The sequence below is a fragment of the Ursus arctos genome, unplaced genomic scaffold (assembly GCF_023065955.2).
Source record: "Ursus arctos isolate Adak ecotype North America unplaced genomic scaffold, UrsArc2.0 scaffold_32, whole genome shotgun sequence".
Classification (NCBI taxonomy): Eukaryota; Metazoa; Chordata; class Mammalia; order Carnivora; family Ursidae; genus Ursus; species Ursus arctos.
The window spans coordinates 230,277-243,826 of NW_026623008.1; the positions used below are offsets into that span (position 1 = coordinate 230,277).

General features: G+C 62.7%; 1 protein-coding gene across 1 annotated transcript; it reads left to right on the forward strand.

Moving 5' to 3' along the window:
- Positions 1 to 1,400: 1,400 nt before the first annotated feature.
- On the forward strand, positions 1,401 to 13,208 carry LOC113270688 (tyrosine-protein phosphatase non-receptor type 11-like; the record flags this gene model as incomplete). The annotated part of the gene is made up of 13 exons (XM_044391417.3): positions 1,401 to 1,466; positions 7,593 to 7,715; positions 8,752 to 8,949; positions 9,644 to 9,830; positions 9,910 to 10,029; positions 10,249 to 10,362; positions 10,531 to 10,627; positions 10,884 to 10,963; positions 11,369 to 11,524; positions 11,760 to 11,891; positions 12,648 to 12,799; positions 12,904 to 12,971; positions 13,060 to 13,208. Coding segments are annotated over exons 1-13 (1,590 nt in total), but the record flags the coding sequence as incomplete, so codon positions are not given.
- Positions 13,209 to 13,550: the final 342 nt, after the last annotated feature.

The window sequence follows — 13,550 nt, forward strand, 5'->3', positions numbered from 1 at the left end:
CAGTGTGGCAGGAGCAGGTGGAGACGGGCAGGATGCACCCGTGAGGCCTGGCTAGGCTGGGGCTCTGTCTAAAGAGCTGGAGAAGTTTGAGCCAGAGTCGGTCAGACTTCACGGGAAGAGTTCCTGCTGTGTAGGACAGAGTGCTGGGGCGCAAGTACTGGTGAAGAGAAGAGAGGATTTTGGAGCAGAGCGGATATGCCTGTGCTGGGCCGGAGGGTGGGGCACTGATGAAGGCACTGGAGCACCTGGGTGGGTACTACCCTAATGCATCTGGAGGGGCTGGGCTTGAGGAGCTGAGAGCCAACTGGACGGAGGCCAGGAAGCCATGCAGTACCAGGTGGAGGGGACGCTGAACATAAGGGAGCAGGTGGGTTGCTCTGGGAGTCAAGCGAGGGGAGAAGAGGCTTTCACGCTGGGGGGTTAAGGAGAAGGTGGGCCAGTGGGGCCGGGAGGACCAGGAGTGTCTGGGAGTTGATGCTTCCAGAAGGAGGGGGCTCCCAGGGCAATTGCCGCTGAGGCTCAGGGCCCTCAGGTGGCTAGGTGAGGTGACCTGGGTGAGTGGGTGAGTGGGTGAGCGGTGGCTGGGGATCTGGGCTCCAGGGCTGGAAGCTTCAGGAGAAGGTTCCATGCCTTGCTCAGTGCACCACTCCTGGAAAGGGGGTAGAGACGCGTTGGACAGGAGAGGGCCCTGAGGTTCCTAACGGGGGCTGTCAAGGTTGAGAGCCCAGATGAATTAGGTGCTGCTGCCCAGCGATGGCTTATGAAAGGTGGTTCGGCCAGTGAGAGACAGGAAACAAGCAGATGGGGGGCAGATGTAGCAGGAGCAAAGGCGAAGGGGGTGTTGGCATGGCTTAGGGAGCAGACCGTCCAGCGGGGGCGGCAGAGGTGGGGGGGAAAGGAGAGAAGCCCCCCAAGGTAGAAAGAGTAAGAGGTGGTTACCTGGTCATCACGCATCCTCCCACCTCTGCCCTCAGGGGTCCCCTCCTCTAGCTCCGAATCCCCACCCTCCGGCGAAGGGAGCGCAGCCCCGCACCGCCCCCCTCCCGTCAAGGAGGCCGTGCGGGAAACGCCTGCGGGCTCTGGGACACGCGGGGGGTGGGACCGATGAGCCCTTTATCACATTCGCGCGCCCCTGTGCGGAGGCGGCCGGCCAGGCTGGGGGCCACTCGGTCCCGGCCGCCCCGCGCCCTCGCCCTCTGAGCCCGGGACGCCCGTGTGAATGCCCTGGTTCAGAAGTTTGGCGCCCTCGAAAACTGCTGCTTTTATGTCTCGACTTCCATGACTTCCATGCGGTGGCGAGACGTGTAGACACGGCGCCTTTAAGGAAGCTCCGGGACCGGGCTCTGCGTGGGCGGGGCTCTGCGTGGGCGGGGCCCTCTGGGGCGGGGCCTTCTCGAAGTGGCCCGAGGGCGCGGCCGCCTGGACCCGCCAAGCGCCCAGCGCGGAGCAGACATGACCTCGCGCAGGTGAGCCAGGGCCGCTAGCTGGCTGGACTCCGAGACCCCTGGAGATGTGCTTCGGGCCCGACGGGCACCGACGGGTAGCGCCGAGACGTGCCCCCAGGCCCGACCTCCTGGCACAGACCTCTCTCCCCAGCCAGGGCCTGACGCCAGGGTCCCAGGCCCTCACCCAGGCGGTGAGGGGTGGGGGTGGCCTGGGTGGAGGTCTGATGGACCCAAACCCTGGGGAGCAGAATATGCCCTGCAGGTGGTGGGTGGAAGTGGCTGGAGCCTAGAATGGGCAGCAGGTGTCAGGGCAAAGTCAGACCCTCCCACTCTCCGTCCCCTGGACTCCTAGCAGGCTCCCTTCTGGCCCCGGATTTGTGTTCTGCCAGCTGTGGGGTGAGGCAGGGCAGGAGGCCTGAGGGGTCCTGCAGGGTCTAGTGTCCTCTGCTCTTGTCTTGGTCCCTTGACCCTGCCTAACTGCAAGGACCAGCCCTCTCTAGATGGGCTCATCTTTCCTCCAGACCTCAAGGGCCAGGTTTAGGGGGCAAGCTCCCTGGTAGGTGTGTGAGAGCCTAGGCAGCTGCAGGTCAAGCCAGCTTCCTGCCTCCATGGAGAGGGAAAATGGGAAGTGTCACAGGAACTGGGCCTTCCTGCCCTTCCAGCTGGATCCCTGCTCTCTGGGTATGTGCACACACGTGTGTGAGCTCAGACTCTAGCATGCATGTGGAAGACCGTGGGTGGTCATACAGGTGTGAGACACATATCACTGGGGGCTGGGCAAGGCCGGAGGTCACAGGGGGCATCACACTATGACCCTGAGTGACTTCCTAGATCCCTGAGGGGCTGGACGAAGTCTAGTCTTCGGGGCCCAAGGAGCAAGGTCCTTAGCCCCAGGCCTCCCCCCATCTCCCTCCAGCAGCACCTCAGTGACGAGGGTCCCAGGATCCCTAGGAGGGATGTAGTGAGGAAGCAACTAGGCACAATGGCGTCCGCCAAGGTCACAGGCCTTCTTAGCTCAGGAGTAGCGGAAATCAGTGGGATCTCAGGAACTCGTCTGTGATGGCCAAAATTCAGGGAGGAGGGGGTTTTGAGGTCTGGTTGGAATGACCCCTCAGACTCCCCTCAGCCTCACTCTTAGTTATCCCCCAGGCAAGTTCTGGTGCTCAGAGGAGCCATGTCTGTGCCCTGTGCATGTGACCTAGCTCCAGCCTGGGAAAGCCCCGGGTGGGGCTCTGCCTGCCCTCGCCAGCCCCTCTCCGATGACCATCTGGACTGTCGCTCCTCTGGCCCACACCCCTAGGAGGCCTGGGCAGTAAAGTCTATGCCCCTGTGTCCACCCCCACCTCATGTCCCCTTCCTGTGGCCCCGTGGTTGTGGATCAGTGGCCACTTCCATCAACACTGCTCACCTAGGGGCCCCAGCACTGTGGGGCAGGGCTGGGTGTAGGTGCACTGATACTGATGCCTGGGAGGGGGCTAGATCCCATGGTGGGGTGTGGGCATGCAGACCCCCCTCAGGCTCACCCTCTGTTCCGGGGGTTGGAAAGGAATGTGTATCTCTGGTTAATTTGGTTCTAGATAAACAGGGTGGACCTTGGTTTAGTTTCCTCGTAGGCCAAAAGGGTCAGGGCCTGGGGCCTGGGGACAGGGAGATGGAGAGGGACGCTGCCTGTGCTCTAGGGTCCTCAGGCCTGGAATTCCAACCTGGAACCCTTCTCCACTGGCCTGTGGATTCCCCACCATCATGACAGTGTCTGCCCTGCAGGAGTGTCCAGCCCCTGTATCATGGGTGTAGGCATGTTGACAGGCCATTCGTGTGTCTTCCAGGGTTCCAGGGTTGGAGCAAGGCCACACAGGGAACTAGGCCAGTCGGTGGCCAGTATGGATTCAGGCTGATTGGTTAGGTGGCCTGGACTGATCCTGGGCTCCTGAGCATTGACTGGGTTCAGTTGGGCCTTGAAGGGCCCAGGCCTTGAGACCTGTTAGGAGCCCTGTTGGGGTGAACAGGGCATACTGGGCTCCCAACAGGGTATGCCTCCCTTCCCTGGGACTGCAAGGCCATGTTCCCAAGGCAGAGCTGAGTCATTGACCCATCACAGAGCAGGGAATTCTTTGGCACAGAGGTGACCCTGGGCCCTGGCACAGAGGGGGTGTGGGGATTGGAGATGGGGACTTGTAACCTCCCTACCTCTTCCCACCCCCTCAGCCAGGGGCAGCAAGCCTCACTGGCCTGCTGGGCACTCAGCTCCACCTCCAGGCCTGGTTGGGGGGATGTGAGGCCCTGCGTCAGCCTGGGATTCTGGAGGGCAGTGGTATTAGTGGCTGCCACGTCTCAGGATGCCCCACCCCTGGAGATTTCCACCTGATAGACCCAGTGGCAGTTTGTGGGGAGGAGAGGGGGGTGGAAAGTATGATTGAGAGTCCCTGAAAGGACAACAAGGTGCCCTTCGCCCCTCTCTGTGGCTTTGATTCTGGGCCTCCACCCTCTACCCCTGCCCCCACACTCTAGGCATTGCCCATCTTGAACTGGAATCTGAGGCTACTGGGGCCGGGTGGGGGGGAGGGGGCATCTGGGCACAGGATGTGGTTCAGCAGAGTAGGTGGCCCGTGGTGGAGGGGGGGTTAGAAGCTTTCTTCTGGGTTCCACTCCCCCCCCACACACACTCCTGCACCACACTGTCTCATCATGGGTCCAAAGACAGCACAAAGCCATTGCCCTTTTCTTGGTGGCCTCGCCTACTCTCCTGTGACTGCCTCTGGAGTCTAGGAAGCCTTCCCCGGCAGCCTCACCTGCTGGACCACTCAACCAAAAATGGCCCCCAGGTCTGGCTCCCTACAAGCCAGCATGGGAGAGAGCGCAAAGCGCTAGGCTCAGAACATGTCCAGGAAGCGCCTGGATGGCGGTGTCCCCGATTCCCCGAGGGAAAGTGTGAACAGGCCTGTTGCTTGGGCTGGCTGGCCCCGGGCAGGTCGTCTGAGCTTCCAGGCCTCTCTGAATGAACACATGGACCCTGGGGAGTCATCAAGGTCAGATCTGAGCCTGCCCTCAGTGACAAACACAAAAGTATGTATGTGTCTATGGGCTGTTAACATGGTAGGGGCAGCCGTGGGGCTGCAGGGAAATGCAGGGAATGTGAGCCATGCCCAGCAAAAGGGGTTGGTTCTGGGTGCATTTGGAAGGGACACAAGGTTGCTGGAAAAGAGAGCACCAAGGGCTACAGGCTGGTGACCTGAGCTATGTGTGAGTAGTGGCCCCCTTCCCTGAGTGGGGACCGGGTAAAAGAGCAGGGCTTTCTGGGCATGGCCAGGAGTTTTAAATTTTGCAAATGTTAAGATAGAAATGTTGTTAGCTTTCCAAATAGAGGTGCCAAGAAGAGAAGTATCTTTGAGTTTGAAGCTCAGATCCCAGGTGAGGCTAGAGGTGTGGAAGGCACATGGACGTGTAGACACATGCCCCGCACAGATGAGGAGTTCTGACATTGAGAGGTCAGAAAGAGGGGGCCCAGCAAAGGATCCTGACCAGGTGAAGCAGAAAACCAGGCGAGTGTGGAATTCTGGAGAACAGCTGAGTGGAGCCATGCCACCTGGGTCAGTCAGATGCTGCTGGGGACAGAGGCCTGGCCGCAGGCCCTGGAGACAGATGAGCTGCCCGAGAGCAGAGGTCTCTGTGGGGCTGGAGGGCGGAGGCAAACAGATCTGTGAGGGCTCGGGCAAGGACGGGCAGCGAAGGCCAGCGCAGACCAGAACTTTCTGTGGTGGTGGAAATGTTTCCTACCTGCACCGTCAGCAGTCTGCCAGCCGCACGTGGCTCTCAGCAGTAAAATGTGGCCGTGTGGCCAAGGAACTGGGCTTTGATTCTGTTGAATTTGAGTTCATTTACATTCACATTTCACACATGCTACAGGCTGCTGCGTTGGACACGCAGATACAGACTGCGAGCATGGATGGACAGGCAGAAGGAGAAAGGACAGGCGCTGAAGGCCTGGGGCAAAAGGAGGCCTGAAGGAAGAGAAGGACCCGGAGGGAGAAGCGCCCAGGTGGCGTTAGACACGCGATCTGATTTCCATTCTAGAAAGATCTCTACAGGGCAGGATCATCCTTGCTCCTATCTCTTGGGTCAAATTTAAACCTGGGCCAGAAATTCCTGCCCTAATAGGGGAAAGAAAAGCTACTAGGGTAAAGAACCCAGCAGTTATGATCTTGGACATTGGCTCGTGCACAGCCCTGAGTGAGGGCCCTCCTGGCCGGTCCCTCTGGGAACCTGGGGCTGTCTCCGACCTCATGGGGGAGGCTGTGAAGGAGGACAGTCCCAGGGAGTCAGGGTTGGGGGCAGAGGTAGGCTTGCAGTCCCTCTTAGCTTGCAGCCCCCCCTCCCAGTCCTCCAGCAACAGGACTCAGCCTGTATCGAGCCCCACAGTTGGCAGAAACTGCCAGCCACCCTGGCCATCCTCTCAGGGGCAACCTGTACCCCCACCATCCATTTACTTATTTGTTCATTTTTTTTTTAAGATTCTATTGATTTATTTTAGAGAGCACGAGCACAGGTGGGGGGAGGGGCAGAGGGAGAGAGAAAATCTCCAGCAGACTCCGCATTGAGCACGGAGCCCGATGCTGGGTTCAATCTCACGACCCTGAGATCATGACCTGCGCCAGAATCAAGAATCAGAAGCTCACCGACTGAGCCACTCAGGTGCCCCCTTATTCATTCCCTTCTTAATTCAGGTATATTCATTAACACCCAGGCACTGTTCTCGTCCCTGGGACACCGCACTAACCAGAACGGCTTCTGCCCTTTGGAGCTTAAATCCTTGAGTGGGAAATAGACAGTAAGCCTATAACATAGCATCTGTATCGAGGTGGTGACAAATACTATGAAGAAAAATAAACAAGGGATAAAGAATGAAAAGCGAGAGGGGTCTCCCAGCCATATGAATGTGGGCCAGGGGCACAGAGAACAGCTAGCACAATGGCTCCGTGGTGAATGAGCTCACGTGGGTGCAGAGCGGGGGCTGGGGAGAGCGGTCCGGGCGCGCAGAGCGGGGACTGGGGAGAGCGGTCCGGGCGCGCAGAGCCGGGGGCTGGGGAGAGCGGTCCGGGCGCGCAGAGCCGGGGGCTGGGGAGAGCGGTCCGGGCGCGCAGAGCCGGGGGCTGGGGAGAGCGGTCCGGGCGCGCAGAGCCGGGGGCTGGGGAGAGCGGTCCGGGCGCGCAGAGCCGGGGGCTGGGGAGAGCGGTCCGGGCGCGCAGAGCCGGGGGCTGGGGAGAGCGGTCCGGGCGCGCAGAGCCGGGGGCTGGGGAGAGCGGTCCGGGCGCGCAGAGCCGGGGGCTGGGGAGAGCGGTCCGGGCGCGCAGAGCCGGGGGCTGGGGAGAGCGGTCCGGGCGCGCAGAGCCGGGGGCTGGGGAGAGCGGTCCGGGCGCGCAGAGCCGGGGGCTGGGGAGAGCGGTCCGGGCGCGCAGAGCCGGGGGCTGGGGAGAGCGGTCCGGGCGCGCAGAGCCGGGGGCTGGGGAGAGCGGTCCGGGCGCGCAGAGCCGGGGGCTGGGGAGAGCGGTCCGGGCGCGCAGAGCCGGGGGCTGGGGAGAGGGGCCCAGGTGGAACGTACACCAGAGCCTGAAGACCCCGCGCTTGCTCTGGGAAGGCTAAGTGACTAACGCATTATGGGGGAAGGGTCCCTGGGCTTGCAGCACGTGCCCCATGAGAGAAGCTGGTGGCCGATACCACGCCAGGAGGAGTAGAACTGACAGGGTCTGCTGACAGGGCTCTGAGGGCAGGAAGGAGGCCCCAGGCGAGCCTGGGCACCGCGAGTCCCTCTGGCCAAGCTGCTATCCCTGGCGGGGCCAGAGGGACCAGGCACAGAGTTTGGTGGCTGGGGGGGGTGTGCTGGAGGGTGTCTGTCCCACTCACCCCCACCCACCCCCCAGCTGTAGGAAAGTTTCTGTTTGTCTGTGTCCCTGGGACCCCATGGCCCCACCTCATTCCCCATAGACCTCAGACCCAGTGGTCACTGCCAGTGGCAGGCTGTCGGCATGGGGCCCACAACAGGCTCCGTGGGTGGAGGTTGGGTGTGGGCCGGGACTTTGGGTGGGGGAGCCTGGAGTATGCTCAGTGTCACCCCAGCTCCCTGGGATTGCCAACTCTTGGTCCTCATTCCAGGTGGTTTCACCCCAACATCAGTGGAGTTGAGGCCGAGAAGCTGCTCCTGTCCAGGGGCCAGCATGGGAGCTTCCTGGCGAGACCCAGCAAGAGCTGCCCAGGGGGCTTCACATTGTCTGTCAGGTGGGTGAAGGGGGGTGGGTGCTGCAGCCAGGTGTGAACAGGCTTGAGACTCCAGGGGGCAAGGGATTTGAACACCCTGAGCTGGGGACAGGTGGGGATCGGTCTCCCCTGTCTTCCCAGAGGGGTGTTGGGCATTGTCCTGGGAAGTGAGGATCCCCGCTGGGGGTCGGACATCCAGGAATCAGGGTTTTGTGGGGTGTGAGAAGCCAACAGGTTGGCACAGGTGGGTGGAAATCTGGCATTCCAGACCAGGTAGCTTCTAGGCAGGAGGGAATCATTTAGAAGGGCTCAGGAAGGGCTCAGTGAGGTAGGGAATTGGCAAGACCTCCCTCCTGCGCTCTGAGGAGTCTGGTGTGCTGGACAGGGGGCCTCAATGGCTGTCATTAGGATCCCATCTCCTGGGGATGCTGCCCACTGGGGGTCTGGCCGGAGGCCATGAAAGGGCCATTATGTGGGGAGGGGCTGCAACCAGCAAGTAGACAGGCAGACCTGCGCCGGCCCTAGATGGGAAGGGCTCAGTCTGTGAGAAAGAGTGGTGATCTGGGGAGGGGCTTCCAATAGATCTCTAGATCTTTCCAGTCTCTCTGCTAAATCTGAGGCAGCAGGTGGGACTGAGGTTAGCTCTCAGGATGGACTTTTCTCACACTGGAGAGACCGAGGTCCTCTCCTGGGGCTTTCCCGATAGCTTCCCATGCAGTGAGGCCTGGGGAAGCTAGCTTGAGCGCCTGTCCCCGGTCTTCAGGAGCTCCCAGGCAGGTGGTCTGGGGTGAGGCAGAGCCCATCATGGAGGTCTGCTTTGGCATCTGCCTCCAGAACGAGGGGGAGTCAGACCTGTAGTCTGCAAGCCCAGGGCAGACTTCACAGGGGAGCGGTGGCGGTGGGGCTCGCACACCGGCTGATGGGGAAGGGGAACGGCAGGGCACGGCAGGGCAGGAAAAGCTCAGGGACTCTTCTGGAAGCTGAGGGTGGTGATGGGAAGAAGGGGGTGGTGGGAGCAGCTCCCCCCACAACAGTGACTAGTGCGCCTGCCTTCCAGACGCCGGGATGAGGTGACCCACGTCAAGATCCAGAACACGGGCGACTACTACAGTCTCTATGGAGGGGAGAAGTTCGCAACGCTGGCCGAGCTGGTGCAGCACTACACAGGCCAGCACGGGGGGCTGCTCCGTGAGCGCAGTGGGGCCCCTGTTGAGCTCCGGCACCCGCTGGGCTGCCAGGACCCCATAGCTGAGCGGTGAGCAGCAGAATCGACGTGTTTGTGACCATGTGCATGCAGGTGTCCAAGGGAGTGGGGGCTATTGGGCGTGGCCTCTGGGTTTCCTTTGCCCTCCATGGCTCGGGGTCAGGCTCAGGCACAGCTGCAGCCAAGTGGAGGGAGTGTCCCGCATGCCCCCCTCCCCAGGGTTTGGGGCCTCATTTCCTCTAGGTCCAGGGCACTGGCCACGGGGGCGAAAGTGTGCAGCGGAGCCCTGCCGCCAGTCTTATACCTCCCTCCTGCCTGGTGACTCCGGTGAGCAGTTTCCTCCAGCCTCAGTTTCCCTACCTGCACTGCTGAGACCTGAAGAAGCTGCATTTGCCAGGGAGGGGTCGTGGGTCTGGTCTGAGAAGGTGGCCCCGGCCCTCCTTGCTGGGGACCAGACTGCCACCTGGTGGCCACCCTGGCCCTGCAGGGCCCACTTGTCTTGCCTCCAGCCTGCCCGCTCTTGGGAAGGGGGAGAGTCAGAGAGTTGGGCAGGGCAGACTGAGGCTGGCCTGGGTGAGGGTACTGCCTGGGCCGTTGAGATCTGGGGGTCCATCTGTCTCTCTGTGTCTGTGTCTTGTCTTGGAGCCTTCTGGCTGCATGTGGGTCTGTGTCCCCTCACCTGGCGAGGCCATGGCCCCCGGTCTCACCTGGGCTCCCCACCCCAACCCCCACCACCCTGGGCCAGGTGGTACCATGGGCACCTGTCTGGCAAGGAGGCCGAGCAGCTGCTGACGGAAAAAGGACGCCTGGGTACCTTCCTGGTGCGGGAGAGTCAGAGCAAACCTGGGGACTTTGTGCTGTCTGTGCTCACACAGCAGCCAGACAAGGCAGACCGCCGGCCACGGGTCACGCACGTCATGATCCACTTCCAGGTGGGAGGTGGCAGCGGGGATGGGGGTGTGGCTCAGGGGAGGCGGGCAGCGGCCAGGCCCCTCATTGCCGCCCCCACAGCCAGATGGGAAGTATGACGTGGGAGGTGGGGAACAGTTCGACACCCTCGCAGAGCTGGTGGAATGCTACAAGAGGAACCCCATGGTGGAGAAGTCGGGGACAGTGCTGCATCTCAGGCAGGTATGCCTGGGGGCACATGACGCTTGGGATCCAGAGTGAGCGCCACCCCCGGTGGGGATGGCCCAGGGGACATTGGGACCCAGGGAAAAGGGTGCTAGGCAGTGCTGGGGCAGGGTGGCCTCGGGAAACGGGGTGGGGTCAGGGTAGCTGCCGCTGGGGGAAGGTGCTGTGGGGTCTGCTGGACCCTGCTGAGTGTGGACACAGACCTCTCCCGGCCAGCCCCTCAAGGCCACAAGGATCAATGCCGCAAGCATCGAGAGCCGAGTACAGGAGCTCAACAGGGCCACTGATGCCGGCGAGAAAGCCAAGCAGGGCTTCTGGGAAGAATTCGAGGTGCCCACTCCCCTAGCCACTTTTCACCCTCCCACAGACTCCCGTCCTTTGGGGCTGGGGCGAGGGCCAGCAGAGGGGTGAGGTTTAGGGGAGGTAGGATGGTCCTTGAAGGCTCTGGGGAAGGGTGGGACAACAGGCTGAAGCTTTCGCCCCCCTCTGCCCCATCAGATGCTGCAGCAGCAGGAATGTCGGCTCCTGTACCCACGGAAGGAGGGACAGCGGTTGGAGAACAAGCCCAAGAACCGCTACAAGAACATCCTTCCCTGTGAGGGCCAGGCTGGGGGCGTGTTGGGGAGCAGGGCCCCATCCGTTCCCTGTGGGGCCCACCTGGCAAGGAGGGGCCCTGTGGAGGTAGAGGCAGGGTGTTGTGTCCTGCCGCTGGTCTGACTTGCCCTTTTGCGCGTTCAGGGCCCTTCCTCCCTCGTCTTGCTCACCATGGGGTCCGCGGGCAAGGAGGCAGGTGAGGTCCATTTTTTCCTCCCTCTCCCCTGGAGACCTGAGCGGCGTCTTCCCCTTCCCAGTTGATACCACCCGTGTCATTCTGCATGACGTGGACGACAGCGTGCCCGGAGCCGACTACATCAACGCGAACTACATCAGGGTGCGTGTGCAAGAGACAGGCGTGTGTGGCCGGCTGCATGCATCGCCTAGCATGGACCAGACGGGACGTCTTGAGCCGTGTCTGGCCACACACCCGTCACCCTATCCCCCTGTTATGAACCTGGAGCTCCTGCTGGCAGCCCAAGAAGATCCAGGTGCCCCCATGATCCATGGACCCTGGCAGGACAGTAGACGTAGCTGGGGGAGAGGGGCTGTGGTGGTTTCCAAGGAGTCCTCGGAGTGGGCTGGACTAAATATGGGTCCTCAGCTCCTCCCTAGCCTAGGACCGAGAGGGGCTGTGTGAGCCACCTGGTGCTGCTTTGCACGTCATTTGCATAGACCTGCATTGTCCTCTGGCACTTCGAATCCTGGAAACAGTGGACACCTGGCCTCCACCCCCTTACAGAGTGATCCAGAGGAGAAGCCAGGTCATGGATGGGGCAAGGTGTACATCGCCACCCAGGGCTGTCTGCAAACCACAGCGGCTGCCTTCTGGGCGATGGTGCACCAGGAGGACACGCGGGTCATTGTCATGGCCACCAGGGAGGTGGAGCGAGGCCGGGTAGGAGCTTGGGCTTGACGGCCCCCTCCCCACCATGTGCTCATGTGGACTGTGTGCTGGTGGCTGGCCCAGTCTTGTTTCTCCTTCAGCCTTCAAGATGCCGTGGGGGAGTGTGGGTGTGTGTTGTGGGGGGGACTCTGGAAAGCCCCTGTGTATGCGTGTGCATGGGTGGGTCCCCACGGGGCACAGGGGCAAGGGTGCTGGGGGTCTTCCAGCAATGCACCCTCTCTCCCAGAACAAATGTTTCCGGTACTGGCCAGAGCTGCATGGCTGCCAAGAATATGGCCACGTCCGTATTTGCAACTTGGCTGAGTACCAGGCCCAGGGCTACTGTGTGCGGGAACTGCAGGTGTGGCGGCCAGATCAGGTGAGCCCAGAGGGCCACAAGACATGCAGGGCCAGAGTCACAGTATTCAGGAAGTCCTCAGGTCTGTGCTGGGAGACCCCCCCCCCCCACCCACGTGGCTCCATCCAATCCCACTGGCCTTGATGGTATTCATGTCCCTTAATCCAGTGGGCACATTCCTGGCCTGGGCTCTGCTGGGCGGTGCTCATAGGCAGGTCGCGTTCTCAACCTTAGGCCCCGGGTCCCATTTGCCTGGCTCCAGGGTGGCCTCACACCCACATGGCCTCTCCCTCCCTAATCTCTTCCTGGGCCACCTCAGCAGATGCAAGGTCCTTCATAGGCCCGTGGTGCCTATTTCTGTGGCAGGAACAGATCCCTTCCTGTCCCCTCCACCCCCACCTTGTCTCTTATATCTAACCACCTGGGGGCCCTGCAGACCTCTCACACTTGGCCTTTCGGCAAATAGAGGCCATTGTCCCTGAAACCTGCTCCCTCACCCCATTGCTCCCTCTCCCTTTCCCCAGGGGCCTGAGCCACCTGGGGCTCTCTGAGAGCCTCCAAGCTCTGAACCCCATATTTCCCTCCCATCCCCTTCTGCTGGGCTTTGACCCTGCTGGTGACTCCTGGCAAACCCTGCCTTCCTCCTCCCAGTTCATGCCCTGTGCCCCTCTCACCCTGGGGGTCACAGCAGCTGCACTCTGACCCTGCGGCCTGGCCCCACCTGGGATCTGCCCAGACTGGCCCGGCTCACGCTCACCAGCCCGCCCTGCCCAGCAGGAGCCACCGCGTACAGTGAAGCACTACCAGTACTTCGGCTGGCCAGACCACGGGGTCCCGGCTGAGCCCTCCGGCGTCCTCGGCTTTCTGGACGAGGTGAACCGGGCCCAGAGCAGCATGCCGGGGGCCGGCCCCATGGTGGTGCACTGCAGGTGCGGTCGGGGACGGGGTGGGCGGGCAGTGCAGCTGCAACCCGGGGCAGGGCCATGGCCTCGTCCCCTAAACCCGCCCCGGGGCTCCCGGCCTGTCCGCACAGCGCCGGCATCGGACGCACTGGCACCCTCATCGTGATTGACATCCTGGTGGACCTCATCCGCAGGCAAGGTGAGCCTCCCTGCCGACCCCGCCCCTCCCGTCTAGCCCCGCCCCGGCCCCCCGGCCCCCGCGCGGCCCTGAGCGCGCTCGTGCCCAGGTCTCGACTGCGACATCGACGTTCCCAAGACGATCCAGCTGGTGCGGCGGCAGCGCTCGGGGATGGTGCAGACCGAGGCGCAGTACAAGTTCGTGTACCTGGCGCTGCGGCGGTACATCCAGGCCGAGCAGCTGCGTCTGCGCGAGCAGGTGGGGGCGGGGCCGCGCTGGGGGCGGGGCCTGCGCGGACGTCACCATGGTGACCGACGGCCCCTCCTCCCAGCGCGAGGCGCCGGAGGAGCGCGACTCTCCGAACGTGGGCGGCGGGTCGACGGACCCCGGCCGCAGCGCTGGGCCCGTGTCGTCTCGGGCGCCGGCGGCGTGAGTGGGGTCGTCGGGGAGCGGGAGCGGGCCGCGGTCCCGGGGCGGGGGGCCGGGCGGTGTCCCCGCCGGGAGCGGGGTGGGGGCGGGCACGGCGCGGGATCCCGCGTGGGCGCCGGCCGAACCCTGTCTCCGTCCGCAGGACCGCGGAGGCCCCCGGCGGCGAGGATG